The sequence below is a fragment of the Gymnodraco acuticeps genome, unplaced genomic scaffold (genome assembly GCF_902827175.1).
Source record: "Gymnodraco acuticeps unplaced genomic scaffold, fGymAcu1.1, whole genome shotgun sequence".
In the NCBI taxonomy this organism is placed as follows: domain Eukaryota; kingdom Metazoa; phylum Chordata; class Actinopteri; order Perciformes; family Bathydraconidae; genus Gymnodraco; species Gymnodraco acuticeps.
The window spans coordinates 30,997-48,900 of record NW_022991102.1 but is presented as its reverse complement, the minus strand read 5'-3'; the positions used below and the strand labels follow the sequence as shown (position 1 = coordinate 48,900).

General features: G+C 37.9%; 2 protein-coding genes across 9 annotated transcripts in view; both read left to right on the top strand.

Moving 5' to 3' along the window:
* Window positions 1-17,904, top strand: part of LOC117560171 (protein dachsous) — a 59,429-nt gene that overhangs the window by 18,225 nt on the left and 23,300 nt on the right. For both annotated transcript variants that reach the window (XM_034236987.1, XM_034236988.1), the window contains 9 exons: window positions 9,515-9,608; window positions 9,692-9,810; window positions 11,464-11,637; window positions 11,724-11,852; window positions 13,083-13,238; window positions 14,058-14,238; window positions 14,716-14,849; window positions 15,036-15,986; window positions 16,987-17,112. In XM_034236987.1, the coding sequence (XP_034092878.1) occupies window positions 9,515-9,608; window positions 9,692-9,810; window positions 11,464-11,637; window positions 11,724-11,852; window positions 13,083-13,238; window positions 14,058-14,238; window positions 14,716-14,849; window positions 15,036-15,986; window positions 16,987-17,112 (2,064 nt within the window). The remainder of the gene's footprint in view (window positions 1-9,514; window positions 9,609-9,691; window positions 9,811-11,463; window positions 11,638-11,723; window positions 11,853-13,082; window positions 13,239-14,057; window positions 14,239-14,715; window positions 14,850-15,035; window positions 15,987-16,986; window positions 17,113-17,904) is intronic.
* Window positions 74-8,382, top strand: LOC117560172. Of its 7 annotated transcripts, XM_034236990.1 has the most exons (8): window positions 74-362; window positions 1,414-1,458; window positions 1,558-1,605; window positions 2,511-2,582; window positions 4,366-5,439; window positions 5,575-5,730; window positions 5,976-6,068; window positions 7,375-8,382. In XM_034236990.1, exons 5-8 carry the CDS (start codon window positions 4,384-4,386, stop codon window positions 7,681-7,683), a joined length of 1,614 nt encoding a protein of 537 aa, XP_034092881.1. In that variant the 5' UTR covers window positions 74-362; window positions 1,414-1,458; window positions 1,558-1,605; window positions 2,511-2,582; window positions 4,366-4,383; the 3' UTR covers window positions 7,684-8,382. The 7 variants fall into 7 exon arrangements, with proteins under 7 accessions (XP_034092881.1, XP_034092885.1, XP_034092880.1 ...); XM_034236994.1 differs by lacking the exon at window positions 2,511-2,582; XM_034236989.1 differs by having other exon boundaries at window positions 74-1,458.

Here is a 17,904-nt window from a genome sequence, read left to right as displayed (position 1 = left end):
CTGTCACAGTAGAGCAGGGGTGTCAAACTCAATTTCATCGAGGGCATTATGGTTGCACTCCAACACTCAAAAAAACGATTCAAGCCCTTCTTAGACTTGACACATTAATAATTGTTTCACTTTACTTAAATATTTTTATTTAAGAAATAAACCTAAGTATAGTTCATTAGTGTAACACAAATTACATTAATCAATTCACTTATTAAATGTATTTAAGACAGAGCAACTCAAAATGAATTGTTTTCATTTGGGACCGCCCCTTTGCACATCACCTTTGCGCATGCACAAGATCCGTTCTGTCATTTGCCGCCTTTTGTCTAACACTGACGGTGTGAAACTGACGGTGGAAAGTCTATTATTTGGTAAGTATTTGTTTTTTCTAGTAGTTTAGAATGTTCCCTGTTTCCAAGTAGGCCTAATGCCTTTTCATTATATCGACAAGAATATTTGAAACCACCGTGTTATATTTTGCTCCGTTTTTAGTTGGGTCTAAACAGCAAGCTAGCTAGCTTGCTAGATATGGTTAGCATTGAATACTGGATAGTAGAGATCATTAGATTATATTAAATTAGATGTCACGTTATTGTCATTGAACACAGTACACCGAAATTCAGTTTAAATTCAACCAAAAAATGCAAAGAGTAATTCAAGTGCACGAGGTAAAGCTAGCTAGCTGGATAACTGGTTTGTTAGCTAGCTTGCTAGATACGGTTAGCATTGAATACTGGATAATGGAGATCATTAGATTATATTACATTCGATTTAACGTTATTGTCATTGAACACAGTACACCGAAATTCAGTTTAAATTCAACCAAAAAATGCAAAGAGTAATTCAAGTGCACGAGGTAAAGCTAGCTAGCTGGATAACTGGTTTGTTAGCTAGCTTGCTAGATACGGTTAGCATTGAATACTGGATAATGGAGATCATTAGATTATATTACATTCGATTTAACGTTATTGTCATTGAACACAGTACACCGAAATTCAGTTTAAATTCAACCAAAAAATGCAAAGAGTAAGCGCCGCCATTTTCTATCATAAAGCTCAGCAGGTCTGTCCATCTCTCTCCTGGCCTTAGTGCAGGCAGAGGAGGACAGGCGGAGCCACTCGTTTCTGTAGGAGTTCAGTTGAGTTTAGTTTTTTACTGCCAAATATTTAATATAAATAATGAGATAATATATATATGTGAATCTTGTATGGGTTACCTCACTCACAAGCAGGCACCCAGAGTTGTGCAGAAACGTAGGCCTGCTTTATAAAACATGTCTACTAGACTCTTAATTTTAAAGTGTGATCTGTTATCATTTTTTTTTGGGTTGTGCAATCTTAGGCAATTATGTGTTGTCTGTGAAAATTCAAATATATAAGCATTTTAATCACACCTCTAATATATTTATGTTGTCTTTTGCAGTTTGATCAGCATTAACAAGCATCTTGGGGCAACCTCTTATTTATGGTAAGTACACGGCTACTTTCACATTACTTGCATAAGCTGATCTGTGACATTGTCAGTTGTTCAGTGTCAATTGCTAATTCTCTTTTTTCTCTTTTTCAGGTTATGCATGTGGCAGTGCAAACACTGCAGTTTGGAACTAGCTAGCAGGTATTTGTTGTTAAAACATTTCCGGCAGACACATGCACATTTAAGGGGCAGTTGTCGCTATCCATGTCCATATACTGATTGCCCATGTTCGTTTGACACATGGAGTAAACTTTTAAATCACACATACAAAACTCATGCTAAACAGCTAACACCAAAGCCAGTAGAATTACCTACATTTAAGTGTCATGTGTGCTCACGTAGAGACTTAACAGAAAAAGATTTCTTCCAACATATTAATGGACATCTCAGGCATAATGAAACTGTACCATGTATGTTTCTAGGATGCACATTTAAAACTAACATTTACAGTACATTCAACACACACAAAAATAGGAAACACAGACAACATTCACTTAAAGACTTTATAGCCAATGTTGTCAGTACAAGTGGTGAGTTGGATCAGTCACACAGTTCTGCAGTTGGTCCAACGGAGTCTGTCGATATAGACCAGGAATATGAAACACTAAGTTGTGGTGATGCTTCAGAAATACACCTTCCAAATTTAATCGAAGAAAAAATTGCATGCATTTTATTGAAGTTGGAAAATATTGTTCACATTCCAAAGACAGTTATTGATGAAGTCCTTTCTGAACTTCACTACATATTAAGTACATCATCTTTGCCTGTCACTAGAGCTATTGTTTCTGATGTATTACAGAGCCATAAACTACAGGTTGAAGATTCAGTAGTTGGTGAGCTTTCCACTGCTCTATGCAATTCTAGTCCATTGGCCACAGCTATTGCAAAGGATGGCCCTCTTGCTACAGCATATAAACGTACACAGTACTATACATCTCATTTTGGTGTTTTAGAGCCGGTTGAGTACATACTAGATGCCCAGAGGAATAGGACATTTCAATATATCCCTCTGTTAAAGTCTTTGCAACATTTGCTCTCTCATAAAGGTGTCCTTGAACATATTGAAACGCAACAGCGGCTATTGGCTGTTCCCCAAGAGTACAGAACTGTAAGAGACGGTGAGTACTATAAACAGAATTCGTTTTTTTCTGATGAAGGTTTGAGAATCTCTGTAAATCTTTATGTTGATGATTTTGAGATTTGTAACCCTCTTGGGACATCTCGAAAGACACACAAACTTTGTGGTGTATATTGGGTTTTGGGTAATTTGCCACCAGGTTCCCATTCAACACTAAACTCAATCTATTTAGCTGTTCTATGCAAATCTGATGATGTTAAGACCTATGGCTATGGAAAAGTGTTGGAGCCTCTCTTGCAAGACTTAAGCATATTAGAACAGCACGGTGTATTTATATCTCAGCTTGGTCAGTTTGTTAAAGGTTCTGTCCAGTGTGTTATAGCTGACAATCTTGGAGCCCATGGGCTCGGGGGATTTGTTGAGAGTTTTTCAGCTGGGTCAGTATGCAGGTTTTGTATTGGAGTCAAATCAGATTTTCAGACTAAGGATGTCCAGTCAGGTGCTTTCCAACTGAGAACAAGAGACATCCATGATGTTCATGTCCAGTCTGCTCAGGAGAATGCAACTATTTGCTGTGGTGTAAAAAAGCAGTGTGTTTTAACAGAGCACCTTTCCCATTTTCATGTAACTACTGGTTATCCTCCTGACATTGTGCACGACCTTTTTGAAGGTGTTGTACCAGTTGAACTGGCTCGTTGTATGAGTTTGTTGATCTCCAAAAAATACTTCACTTTTGAAAGGCTCAACACATTGATTCAGACATTTCCGTACAAATGGGGGGACAGAACCAATCGCCCCCATGCCATACCACGCTCTTTCACATCTAGAAACACAATAGGTGGCAATGCGCATGAAAACTGGACCTTAATAAGACTGCTTCCCTTTGTGATTGGGCACATTTTACCAGAAGATGAACCAGCGTGGCAGCTAATTCTAGATCTTAAGGACATAGTTGAGTTGGTTGTGGCCCCTGTTCACACAGATGAGACCATTGCTTATCTTGAAGCCAAGATCTATGATCATAGGCAGCGCTATCTTGAACTCTTTCCACATGTAAAGCTCTTACCAAAACATCACTTTTTAGAGCACTATCCGCAAATGATTCGTTGCTTCGGGCCTCTAATTGTACTGTGGACAATGAGATTTGAGGCTAAACATAGCTTCTTCAAGCAGGTTGCTCGTCACACCAATTGCTTTAAGAACATACCTCGTTCACTAGCTACTAAACACCAGTTCATGCTTGCCTATCACACACATTCCTCCAGTGTCAAGAAGTCATCCTTGGAGGTCACACATGTCTCAATCCTGCCTGTTGATGTCCTTAATGAGGGAGTCGTGTCTACACTGAAACAAAGTTTCCCAGATGTGACTGAGGTTCATATGGCAAACAATGTGTCTAGCTTGGGTATACGTTACTGCGAGGGGATGATTATTGTACACGGATCTGCAGATGGACTGCCTAAATTCCATGAGATCATTAAACTTTGCATTGTTAAGGAGAAGTTGTGTTTTCTGGTAAAAGACGCATGTGCTTGGTACAGAGAGCATTATGGTGCTTTTGAGCTGTCTGCCTCGCCCAATACAGAGGTTGCCGTTATTGAGCTTGCTGACTTGGTAGACCCCTATCCCCTTGTTGACTACATGGTTGGGAGTTTGCGCATGGTAATGTTGAAAAGATTCATCATTGTTAAAGGTGAGTATCATTTTTAAACCTAAATAGTCTGAGCTCTGGATAGCAGGCTCTGACAAAAACTGTAAAACCATTTTTATGTTCATCTTTGATATAATCCTAATGTGTTTCTTTCACCTTGTTTCTGCTCTAGATTAAAAGGTGTTCCATAATGGCAGGTCGGGCGCTTCTGCGCATCATCTTTGCCGACCAGTCTGACTCTAGAAAACTGACCCTGGATTCGGGAATCCCAGCAACAGTTGAAGAACTGCACACATTTGTCAAGACATCTCTTCAATTGAAAGAGGACTTCCGTCTGCAATACATGGATGTTGACTTTAACGAGTTCATGAATCTTACATCAGTGTCTGAAATTCAGGATAAAAGCACACTGAAAGTAATTTACTCTCCTATATTGTCAAATATTGAGCCCTCCATCACTTTGTACACAGTTGACTCATTTGATAAGACCTCAATTACTGGAAGCTCAGAGCCTCTAATCCCTGAATCATCAATAGCCTCATGCTGCAGTGATGATATGGTGTATACGTCAACCCCGCATCCATCCCCTGAAGCTCAGGCCTCACAATTGTTATCCTGGCCCACAGTTTTTGTGGTTCCTAAGCTCACCTACGAGGCTGAATTTGAGCTTCATCTAAAGAATGCAGAGTTTGAGACAACTGGTACATACTTCCAGCCTGGCCTAAAGCTGAAAGGAGTCATTCTTGATGGCCTAGCCCAAGAAATGATCAAATTCACAAAATATCCGAAAGACTATCAGTGTGAAGAGGTAGCTGCAGCGTTGACGAGGGCCCACCCTTGTTTGGGGCAGCTAGGATCCAAGACAGGATTTGGGGGGTGGAAACAGTCTCTTAAGTACAAAATGCAAAACTATCGTACAAAGCTTGGCCGTCTTGGACATCCTGAAATCCTTGTGAACTCCTTAAAGCACAAGAAAACAGGCCAAGGCAAAGCTGCAGCAAACATAAAAAAACCAAGAAAAGCTGAAGTAAACTACATTCCTCTGCACCCAAAAGGCGAAACCACAGAAAGCTTGGAGAACGAGAGAATTGCCTTATTGTCAGAACTGAAAAAGCGTGACAATGAAGTGGTGATAAAAGCAAAAATGGAAAAAACCTTCTCCCACAGACGCCTTGAGATTGTGGAGCAAAGGCCTTTGATAGGGGACTTCAAATGCAGATGGCCTGCTCTGTTTCAGCAGAGTGAAGTAAGTACATATTTGTATTTGTTGACAGTCTTTTATTATTGTCTTTTGTGATTCATGTCTACATCCTTGCATGGTTGTGATTCTAATAAACAAGTAACAATTGGTTGTATTGTGCTTGTTAATAATATTTTTAAGGTGAATGCGGAGTTTTTGAGGATCACAACATCACCACTTCAATCAAAGTTCATGTGGCAGCTGGACCACTTCTCAGACAAGCTCTTGAAGATCTTCAAGACCAAAGGAGGAGTGAAGGGGCACAAAATCAAGGAAGCCCTTGCAATATCAGATTCGGTTAGTATAAATGCAGAGAACCTCGTTTTTCACTGTATTGTTTTTGTCCATGATCATATGAACACATTTAAGAAATTGTCTGCTTTTATAGTGTTTTTAAGGCAATAGCTTATTGTGGAAATGTAGGTGTAAGGAGTCCTGCTTAGGGACACACACGACAGATACAGCCCTCTACGTTGTAAACTACCTGCTCTGTTGCACATGCATTGTGCTTAATTGTCTTTGATTTATCGCCCCTGCTTTAGTTTGAAAACATCCACATCAAGAGGGGGTGCATCCTGCGAAGCATCGCGATCTACCTCAACGAGGATCCAGACTCTTTTTTTAAGGAGTATCAGGTATGTTTATCACAATATGTTTTCAATGTATTGGTTAACAGTGTTACCCACAATTATAACCACCATTACTTACATTTATAATAAGAAAATTATATGGCACACAACCCTATCCCTGCTTACATCTAAATATCTTATCACATATCATAAATACATGCAGAAATAAATAAATCTATACATTAATATAGGAATGAATATATGTAAGAATGAATAAATACAGAAATAAAAAAATAATAATAAATAGATACAGAAGTAATTTCATCGGGCAAGTGTTAAAATAAATATAGAAAAAAGTGAATTAATACATTTATACAGATATAAATACATCTATAAATTAACATAGGAATACAATTGATAAATACAAATGTGAATTAAAACATGAATATATCTGGAAATAAATACAAATAATAAATGAATGCTGAAATAAATATTTACATTTATATATAAATACATCTATAAATGAATAAATAAATATGGACATGAATACATATGTAAGAACTTATAAATAATTGAATAAATACATAAATAAAATAATAAATAAATGCTGAAATATATTAATCAATAGATTCATGTTTAAAAAGGTATGTGAATGCAGCAATTACTAAATTGTTAAAGGAATAATTACATAATCACATAACAAGGAAATAAATTATTAAAGAATAAATAATCAAATACATATCGAAATAAGTAGGTAAATGCATAATTAACTACAGGAATAACAACAAATTACATTATTAAGTAGGGATGTAAACAAATAATACCTGAATTAATAAATAAGATAACGTTGATAATCAAACAGAACATACAGGAATATATCTTTATAACTTATTTATGCAAACATTTTCTTACAAGCTTAATTTAGTTCTGTGTTGGAGGTCCTAACCTTCTCTGGTATCACTCGGACATTTTTGTCCAAATTGGTAATTTTTCACATCAGATTTGGCTATAATGATTTTGTGTTTTTTCTAGATACTTTTTGGAATTTCAATTTTTCTAATCGGTCTCGAATACACTGTACAAATTACCCTAATTGTCCATTTAAAAAATGTTCCCACACTTCCCAAAAAGTGTGGGGGAAAAATATTTAAATATAATATTTGTATCATATCATTTTATCATTCAAGTTTTTGAAAGTGGACATTTTTATCCTGAGTGGCCAAATAGGGTAGTACATTTGAGTGATACCAGAGGGTTAGTCTAAAACTGTTTTGATCAATTAGGAGAGCCACATAAGTAAATCTGCTTCTATAAAATGTAGTAATTCAGGTTTTAGTTAACACATATGTTGTATGTTTGTGTCTTTGTTCAGGCCTCTGCCTCTGAAGATGCCAAGAGGGACATGGCAAACACAGTCATGGGCATATACACACTTCAAAGAGATGTGGATGGGCAGCCAGAGGACGTGGGAATTGTCATCGAAGGCAATATAGTCATGGACAACTTGGGCAGCGTGATTGTGGGGTTTGTCATGCTATTGGGACTTATTTATGCCCTGGATTTGAGCTTTCCAGACAACCTCAAACACACCTTCGAGTTCATGCAGAAGGTAGTGATGAATCTGGATGGGCACAAGCTGAATGGTAAAATCGAAAGTCTGAAGATCAAGTTGTTCGATTGAAATGTGAAAAAGAAGTGACTCATGAGTTCATTGTTGTCATTTTATTCACGAGTTTCCTAGTCAGAGCAGATTGAGCCGTTATATCAATCATTTGTTCTGTGCTTTTCTGTATTTGTTTCAACACACTGTAACACTATTTCCATATGTTGGTGTTTGCAGTGCACTCTTTATGTTATGTGTTATTGTCCTGTTAGAAGAGCAGTGCATACCCCTGTTATATTGTATTCATTGTATTTGGCAAAGGGAGATTTGTAAGTTAATTATAGGAGTTCCATTTCTCTGCCATTTTAAAAATGGTATTATCTTTCAGAAATGTTTTTCATCTTTCAGTGTGAATTCATTCATTTTTAAAACACTGTATTGAATGGAATGGAGGATTGTTTTGAATAATGTGAATTTAAAAATAAAAAAAACTAAACCATGTTTTCTATCATGTGTAACACATTTTTATTAAATTATATTTAACCTCATTATTTCATTTTCAATTAATTAAATAGGATTTAGGTGGACTAGCATTATTTAAATTCATAAAGGTAATGTTATCATTTTACTTAAACTCTATTTGAAAAATTTGAGTTGGACTAACTCATTTACATTATACTGCATGGATGCCATTAGTTTGAGTTTGTGCCACATATATTTATTGGATGGAAAACCTGCCAACAATAAAATTGAGTTAATCCAATGAGTTATTTCTTTGAGTGAAGGGCCGGTTGTAACTTTAAGACTATATACAGTAAGAATACATACATAAATATTTAATATATATAAAATAATGTATTATATATTACATTATTGCCTCTGCATTGGATTATTATCAGATAGGGTAATAACCATAGTACTGTATATATGGTAATAACTTCATAATTAACTACGTTTGAAAGCAGAAGTCTCGGGCAAATAATTGCAAGTCTCTTCAGTGAGAATGTCACAAAATAATTTAAAAGAAAAGCCAAATTATAAAAAATAAAAAAGTCAAAAAATAAAAGTAACATTTTGAAAAAAAAGAACAATTCTGAGAGAAAGGCTAATTCTAAGAAAAAGGCATATTTTGCAGAAAAAAAAGTCAAATTCTGAGAAAAATGCATATAATATATATTGAAGAAAATACTGCCAAATTCTGAGAAAAAACGAATATCTGAGATGCATTGTGGGACATGTAGTTTATGAGCAACGTGCTTATGTGAAGCTGCACGTAACCGTATAATAAACATATTATATTCTTTGCAAGCTCTTGTGGGGCCACAGAAAATGAAGTCACGGGCCTTATTTGGCCCCCGGGCCTTGAGTTTGACACCCCTGGCACAAAATACCAATATGGACTTGAAAATGAGCATAATGTGTCCCCTTTAACCTACAAAATATAATGCAAAACAACATATCTTATGCACTTCATTATTGACCTGTTATTGGAGCTGAAGTTGAGCCTTTAAGAACTGAACATTGAAAAGTAATTTTAAAAAATGAATATAAAATATATAGTATAATATAATTGAAACACATCCTAACCACAATGTAGATCACAGCCAAAATGATTTGAAAATTCAAAAGCAAATAATGTCCCCATTAATGCATACGGGTTGAACCCAAAACATTTCTCTCTTTGCAATGCCAGCCAACAATAAATGCTAAAATAATATACAGTCAATAGTGATGAGGTTGTTGCTGTATTTCTAAGATAATGTTGGTAGATGAAAGTGTACATTTAACATCTCTGCTCATTAAATAGTTATATTTGTATTGTTTTCTAAAATGTCACTGCTGAATGTTGCTTTTAAATATGATTTGCTGATTATTTTTTATTAAACCCCTTTCATATTACATATTTCAGGTTGGGCATTTCCGGACCATTGAGCCGGCGGCGATAAAAGCTGAGGACGGAGACAAAGGGATAATGATTCCTTTAACTTACAGCATCAGTGCAGGTAAACGACAAGAACAAAATAAACTGCTCAGACTTTTTTGAGACTGAAACCCAAAATATTTAACATTGTGTTTGTTTGTTTAGTGTCTCCAGACAAGTATCGGAGTAACTTCAACATCGACTCCAGCAGTGGGGTTGTGTCTGTGACGACTGCTTTAGACAGAGAGGAAATGGACGTCAGTGTGATCGACGTCAGCATCATGGTACTGAAACCTATCTTTGGTCCTTCATGGAGGATACTGTAACAAGAAAATCTAATCCCAGTCATGTAGCACTTTTAAATGAAATTAAAATACAAATTCGTTCTTGTTTCTTTGTGATTTGCAAGAGCTCGGTTGCAACATAAATAAATAGCTAAAACAAGCAGCTAGCTAATTGGCTTAAAGACAATATTACAGCAAACTGAAACACACAGAAACATGCAACATTATACACATATGAACATTTGCAAATCTACACGTTTACATGTTCTACTGTATCTGCACACTGTTAATAATATTATGTATTTTGTGTCATTGTATCATTTGAATGTACTTGTGTTGTTAGTTTTGTTGCTGAAATATCAGGAAGCGAAACTGAAAGTTGTATTCCCTTTTTACTTATTACTTCATTATAGTATAGCTGTATTTTAAATGCTCAGGACAGGGCTACGCTAGCATTCCCTGCATTGCAATGTTTAATTAGCAAGGAGAGAACTGTGTTACACATAAGGAGCTACGAGAATAATTCTCTGCTTCAGTGAACTTTTGTAAGCTTTTGTCGGTATTGTGGGTAAATGTTACATATCCAATTTTCAATGTAAATGTACATGCTTACAAAGAATATCTTTAAAATGAAGACAATTTTGATGAATGCGAATGACTCTGCCCCTTTATGCTTACCCATCCTTAAATCTTAAAGGACACCTATCATGCAAAATGCACTTTTTTATGTCTTTTATACATAAATATGTGTCCCGGTGTGTCAGGGAACTCACGCAGCGTCAGAAAATAAAACCCTCTCTCTTTTCCTCCGTACCCAAATCTCTAAAAACGGGGCTACAATGGAGCTGATTCAGATTTGCGTCCGATATGACGTCATATCAGCGGCGGACCGACAGCACTATCAGAAACTTTGCAATCAGAACAATGCCCGACTGTTTTGGACGTAATATGGTCGGTGTTGACATTAGCATCGCTAACACTCAGAGCTAACCTGTACTGGAGAGCATGTGTGTGAAGAAGCAGGAAATAAAAAGGAACTCACCTTGTGGTATAACCGGCAAGAGAGAAAGCCTTTGAGCTCCATACTGTTTCAGAAATAATCCTTGATCTAATAATCCTTGCGTTCCATCACCGCAGCATTTTAGACAGTATCTGCCAGGTCCCGCATGAGCCGGCATAAGCTCCGCCCCCTCTTATTTTTTTCAGTTTAAAAAAAAATTATTATTATTATTATTACAATTATTTATTGTTAGCCTTTATTTATACAGGTGAACATCTCATTGAGACACAGGGCCTCATTCTCAAGAGAGACCTGTTTATACCCAAAATCAGCACTTTTGAAACAGGAAGTGAAATAGAGGGATATGAGGCATGGCTAGAATGGGTGATCTGTTTGGTTTTTTGACCAAAACACTTCATAGACATGTTTTTTATATATTTGTATATATCTGAGACCTATGCTATTCCCTAAAAATAGCATGATAGGTGACCTTTAAAAGATTATGCCAAATCAGACACACGTGTAAAAGAATGCAGTCACAGCAATTCAACACATGGCTTTCATCTGGATTTCAACAGATCACAGTTCATGTACAGAATACAGAATTCAAAACTTCCTAATTAATGTTTATCTGTAATATTGTCTTTCTGCAGGCGGCCCAGACAGACAACATTTTGAAGACGGCTGCCGCTTTGGTGACCGTCAGTGTCGAGGATGTGAATGATAATCTTCCAGAGTTTGACAAGCCCAACTACTCCGTAACTCTTCTGGAAAACTCTCCTGTGGATGCTGTTCTGTTCAAACCCGTCGTCACCGACCTGGACGAGGTGGATTTTTAAAAATGTTATATATCTTTGTGAAATTCTCAATAATTCCTCATTAAGTAATTTATTCCATGATGCTCTTTCCACAGGGAGGATTTGTGGGAACTTTGCGGATCGTTCCAGATTCTGCTCCTTTCTCTGTCGGTGCTGATGGGACGGTCAGAGTGAAGAACTCCACAGTTCTGGACCGAGAGACCACTGAAAGATTCACATTTCAGGTAATCCATATTTGGAGGAATTTACCATTAGCTCCAAACTATCGGGTTCCCATCAAAGACTTACTTTATTCATATATTCAGAAATATTAGAGATTTGTTGATGTTCTAACCATTTAAATACCAGTTTTGATACAAAATACGTTGTTTTTTATTAAAAATTAAATGACTGGCAGATTAATATTCAATTGGTGCTCTAGTGAGTATTTGCGGCAGCAGGAAGGGTATGTGAGATTGAGTCAAAATGAATGTTGTGTACATGGTTCAATGTCACCCAGAGCAAAAATGAATCAATATCACATTTAATTTAAAAAATGAAAGAAACCCAAGAGAGCAACAGAGGAGGGATCGCTCTGCCAGGACGTAATAGATGTTTTAAGTACACATGAATAAAAAGATAATAGAGTACAACATAGACAATCCAAATGCCAAAAAAGATAATGTGAAGGTATAATAAAAGAGACTCTGAGGCTCATTGATGTCCTTCTAATAGCAGTTTAACCATTATTGTTTTCTTAGTTGATACATTTATTGATCGTTTTAGTCTAAAACTAAACCCTTAAATATCACAATACTTGCTCTTTTAGAACTATTTAAAAATGGTGGGAAACAAACAGTGTTGATTTGTGATTGGCTGCCACAAAATGCCACTAGCTACAGTAGTACGTGGTGTGGGGGAAACTTCTGAAGCAATTGGAAACAGGACTCAGAGATACACGAGGAGAGCTGGAGCTTTGATGGCAAACACTGACGGTTTATTTGGAGCTTCGGCCGGAGAATTCACAAGACATGTCACGGGCCACGAGTTGACCACACGGTTGAGATGCCACAAACAATTCTGAAGAACCCTTCCTCTCATATGAGGTTTTAACTAGTTTGCTTTGGGTAATCAATATTCTTCATTAGATAGACTAAACAGCTGAGGAAACTGAATCAACTTTAGTTGTCGGTTATGGCCCGGGGTCATCTACACCCCGAGACGGATGTGTTCCAGGTGTCCCACAACAATAGCTATCTCTGACAGAGAGTTGCCTGGTCACAAACTGCAACAACAACAAAATGCTTGGGCAGCCCCTCCTTATGGAAGATAACGGCTGTCCAAGGCTGGACATCTGCGTCAGAGGGCGAAGGAGGACATGCAGGGCAAATTATTCCCCTTCAGTATGGAAAACAGACAGGGCTGCATCTGTTTACATTCTGTGCTTTACTTTGCTTTTCTTTTGTTATTTACAGATTGAAGCAAGGGAGGCGAATCCCCCCCACAATAATGTAACGGTGCAAGTCAGTGTGACTCTTCTGGACGAGAACGACAACAGTCCTGTGTTCACCAGTAACACTTACGAGGGAAAGGTGTATGCAAATCAAACAGAGGGAATGTCGCTGGTCCAGGTGAGTGATCACACAGTTATTCATATGGTTAACATTTTAGGTAATTTTTCATCTACCATTCAGATATTGTTTTCCAGTGTTAAGCATTTGACGAGCTACCATGTCCATCCCCTTAACTTATAATAGCAACTGTCTTGTTTTTATGCATTTAAAGATAGTTCTCATGGCTAATTTTGACATAATTGACAAATATCAATCTCACGTTTGTTAAATGGCAAGCTTTAAGGGTTATATATGATACTCTGATTAAAATATTGTAAAATAACATTAAAAAAAAGAGTTACGTTTCAATTAAGAAATAAAATTACATATTTGAAGGTGGTTTGCCAGAAAGATAATATGGAGTTCCTCAAGGTTCAAATTGAGGCCCCTTTCTTTTTCCATTTGCCATACATTTGATGGTTATATCTGCCATTCACGGCTAAATATTCTATAACTAACCCTGCATTTTTACAACTTAATGTTATAAAGTGTAACATCGGTAGTTTTTAACCTGGCCCCTAATTTCCCATGTTTTTATCAACAATTGTTTTAATTTGTCCAGTATTAAGCGAAGAACCAGCAGCTGAAAATTGGACTGCAATGTTATAATTTAGATTATAAAACACCAATGTAACCCTTCATTAAGTCATGTCATTACTAAATGTTCCCCAAAGTTAATTGATTAGTCTAATAGTCTTCTTTTAGGTTAGTTATCGCATTATTGTTAACTATGAAATTGTTATAGTTTTAAGCTTGAAGCTTTTTTTCTGTTGATATTTGTTGCTCTATCATTTCCAGTTGACTCTCAGAGGCTAATTGGTATTATTAATCTCAAAGGTTAAGGCAGAAGATCTAGATGCCGACAAGAACGGGCAGATCAAATACTCGATTGAATTTGGGAACGAAGACGGCTACTTCTCAATCGATGAAAACAGTGGAATAATCGCGCTGGCTAAAACCATTCCCCTGGAGGAAAACGTGCTATTGGAGTTCCCTCTCTTCATAACAGCCAGAGATGGTACATCTGAGCAATATCTCTCTGAATATCCAGCACTTTCACGCTTTCTGATTGTGATGATTTAGCCTGTTAGGGTTAAAGAGATAATCAGACCAAAATCACAACTTTTGAAGCTACAAGTACGATTGTTTAGTATTTGTGTGGCTCAAATAATTAATCCTACTGTTTTCCTAAAATTGCTCCTGTGGAGATTGTCCACAGTATTGAGTATGTAAGTCGCTTTGGATAAAAGCGTCTAACAAGTAACATATAATGTAATGTAATATTAAACACATAGACATAACGATCCTCAAATGAAATATAATAAAAATCAATTCTGAAGGCAGTATGCTTAAACCTCACTGGTTGCTGTATAGCGGAGCACCACCTGGAAAGCTTTTATCCTGTGGTTGAATCAGAGGGAACTATGTCCAACTTTTTTTTTTTACGCCACACTCAATATTATGAGTCTGATAATCTTCCCCACTTGTGTTATAGGCGGCACGATATCCCGCTCCTCCTCAGCTAGGGTGAACATTCGTGCTCCTGGTGACTCGAAACCTCAGTTTTTACAAAAACTGTACCGTGGCACCGTAGAAGAAGAGCAGGAGCCAGGAGTTGTTATTCTTACGGTAAGTTGTTAATATCAAGAAATTCTCTCTGGAGGGAACACACGGATTTTAGCCTTTGCAGACCATTTGCATTCACAAAAACCTATATAACACACTACAGGAAAGGGAAACCCCCAAAGGTATAATAGTGCCTCTTTAAAGAAGGTGACAAATAATTTTTCCTGTTCTTCCTGTTTGTGTGCTCAGGTTAACTTCCTCGCACTATCTGCTGAGCATTCTCCGACTCTCACGGTTGTCACAGAACCCGAGAAATTCACCATCTCCAACAGTGGTGAATTCTCCACTAAAGTGAAGCTAGACTACGACGAGGCTCCACACAACTACACTGTGACGATCTCCATCTCTGACGGATCCCACAGCGACAGTGCCGTGGTGGAAGTTCAAGTCACAGACGTCAATGATAACGGTCCTGTTTTCACGTCGAGTTCTGTCACAAAATCAGTCCCAGAGGACGCGGAGCTAGGGTCCAACGTTACTGTTGTTCCGGCTACAGACAAAGACAGCAGCTTCAACAAGGAGATCAGATACTCCCTGAGAGGAGGAGAGGGGCGGTTCTCTGTGGACGCTGTTTCTGGCATGGTGAGTGTTGCTGCTTCACTTGACAGGGAGACTAAGGCTGAGTACGAGCTGCTGGTGGTGGCTGAAGATCAGGGTCGTCCAGTCCGCTCCGCCTCAGCCTCCCTGCTGATTCAAGTCACCGACATCAACGATCACATCCCAAAGTTCTCAGAGTCTGAGTATCAAGCTGAAGTCCTGGAGACAGAGTCAGCGGGTTCAATCCTGCTAAGCGTATCAGCTTCAGACCCTGATGAAGGAGCAAATGGAAGAGTTACTTACAGTGTTTTCCAGCAGAGTCCTTCGTCAGATACTCCTGTGTTTGAGTTGGACTCTTCCTCTGGGACTCTGCGTCTGCTCCAACCTCTGGACTACAGCCGGGTGAAGGAGTACAGGCTGGTGGTTCAGGCCTCCGATGGCGGGACTCCCTCTCTGGTAGGGAACGGCTCTGTGGTGCTGAAGGTGAAGGATGTGAACAACAACCCTCCTGAGTTCAGTAAGGAAAGATACGATGGGACCGTCTCTGAGAACCTGGCTGGGGGTTCGTCCATCCTGAGCCTGGAGGTCACTGACAGAGATGAGGTGAGTCAAATAACAAAACTATTATTTGGTACATTGCGAGCTCTATAAGATCATACTCCTTGTGTTTAGTTGTGTTCTGACTGAAAAAGACAGACTGTACTTCTTAACAATGAGTACAGTTGCAGGTCATGTTTTACCTTAGCTTCTGACTTCAACACTTGAATTAATTAAATAAAAAGCTGAAGCCTCTGCTAATAATGATATTGTATTACCATTTTTTCTTAAAGGGAATTTGGCAATAATAACTAAACAACAGCATGTAATGTAAAAAAGGAAGAAATAACTTTAAATGTATGCTACTGTGGGAAGGTTGGAGAAAATGCTAACGTCAGAGCGCTACATGCACTGCAAACAAGTTTAGTTTGAGGTGATCTTGGGAAAACAATACAATTATCTGTATGTGTATATTCCAAGGCACTCCCTTTAAAACAATTTTTTGTATGCCTTGTGACACTGACAAACAAGAATGTGCCTTTAAAAACATTAATCCACAGCACTATAATACAATACTTCGCAGGGTGTCATCAATCTTAGCTCTTGTCTTGTCTCCTATTTCCACAATGGCATGCTCGCCTTAAATATGAAGCATTAACCTCTCCTCTGAATCCAATTATTGTTCAAATATATCTGAAAAATAATGTCTCTCTTTGTTAATTTTCAAATTTGTTTCCAAAGTATTCGTCTCATATTCTTTTCAGCTTCCTTCGATCTGAGAGCATAGAAATAATACAAATAATGGATTTGTAGTTCGTCTGATCTGTTTGGTGAAAGAGATCCAGTTATATTTGTATTTTCAGTCGCAGTTTCTTTATCTTAAAGCTGTAAACACTTAACAGTTTGGACCTCAGCACTTCTGCTTCACACTGACATCATTTATAAAGACTCTCCCTGTCTTTTTTTAGATTATTCTGCATGTTACTTCAGATAAGAACCAGTGCTTGCGATTACCTTTGACTATGAAGTCAGCGCAGTTATTCAACACACATATCTTCTTCTTCAGGGCGGATTCTCTGACGGTTACTTCATCTACAACAACGATACCTTCGACATCAACAATCAAGGTGTGGTCTCCCTGAGTAAGGACGTCACTTTGGACAGAGAGACAAAGGACAGCTACATTTTACAGGTACAAAATCAAAACAAATATAAATACTGTGGGGGAAACTTCTGAAGCAATAGGAGTCAGAACTCAGAGAGAGACACGAGGAGAGCTGGAGCTTTGATGGCAAACACTGACGGTTTATTTGGAGCTTCGGCCGGAGAACTCACAAGACATGTCACGGGCCACGGTCTGACCACACGGATGAGATGCCACAATCAATTCTGAAGACCCCTCCTGTAGCTCCAGGTTTTAACTAGTTCAGAGTGTAATAATCAACATTCTTCACTAAACAGCTGAGGGACACTGAATCACATTTGTTGTCGCTTATGGCTCGAGGTCATCTACACCCCGAGAAGGATGTGTTCCAGGTGTCCCACAACAATAACTATCTCTAACCGAGAGTTGCCCGGTCACAAACTGGTAACAACAACAACTTGCTAGGGCAGCCCCTCCTTAAGGGAGTTAACGGCTGCTCAAGGTTGGAGCATCAGAGGGCGAAGGTGGACACTAGGGCAAATGATTCCCTAACAAATACTGTATGTCCAGTTCTCTAAAACTTCTTCAATGGTACCACAACAAATAAAGCATTGTCTGATACATATACACATATTTGTTGCATATCTTGGTATTGATTGTGTTAACAAAAATACACTGAACAAAAATATAAACGCAACACTTTTGTTTTTGCTCCCATTTCTCATGAGATGAACTCAAAGATCTAAAACATTTTCTATATACACAAAATAACCATTTCTCTCAAATATTGTTCACAAATCTGAAAAGATCTGTGATAGAGCACTTCTCCTTTGCCGAGAT

What these genes read in the sequence shown, in the direction of transcription:
- LOC117560172 (XM_034236994.1), top strand. Translation starts at nt 4,384, where the DNA reads ATGGCAGGTCGGGCGCTTCTGCGCATCATCTTTGCCGACCAGTCTGAC. An exon ending in CCCTTGCAATATCAGATTCG is followed by an intron (nt 5,731 to 5,975) that starts GTTAGTATAAAT and finishes CCCCTGCTTTAG; the next exon opens with TTTGAAAACATCCACATCAA. An exon ending in CTTTTTTTAAGGAGTATCAG is followed by an intron (nt 6,069 to 7,374) that starts GTATGTTTATCA and finishes GTCTTTGTTCAG; the next exon opens with GCCTCTGCCTCTGAAGATGC.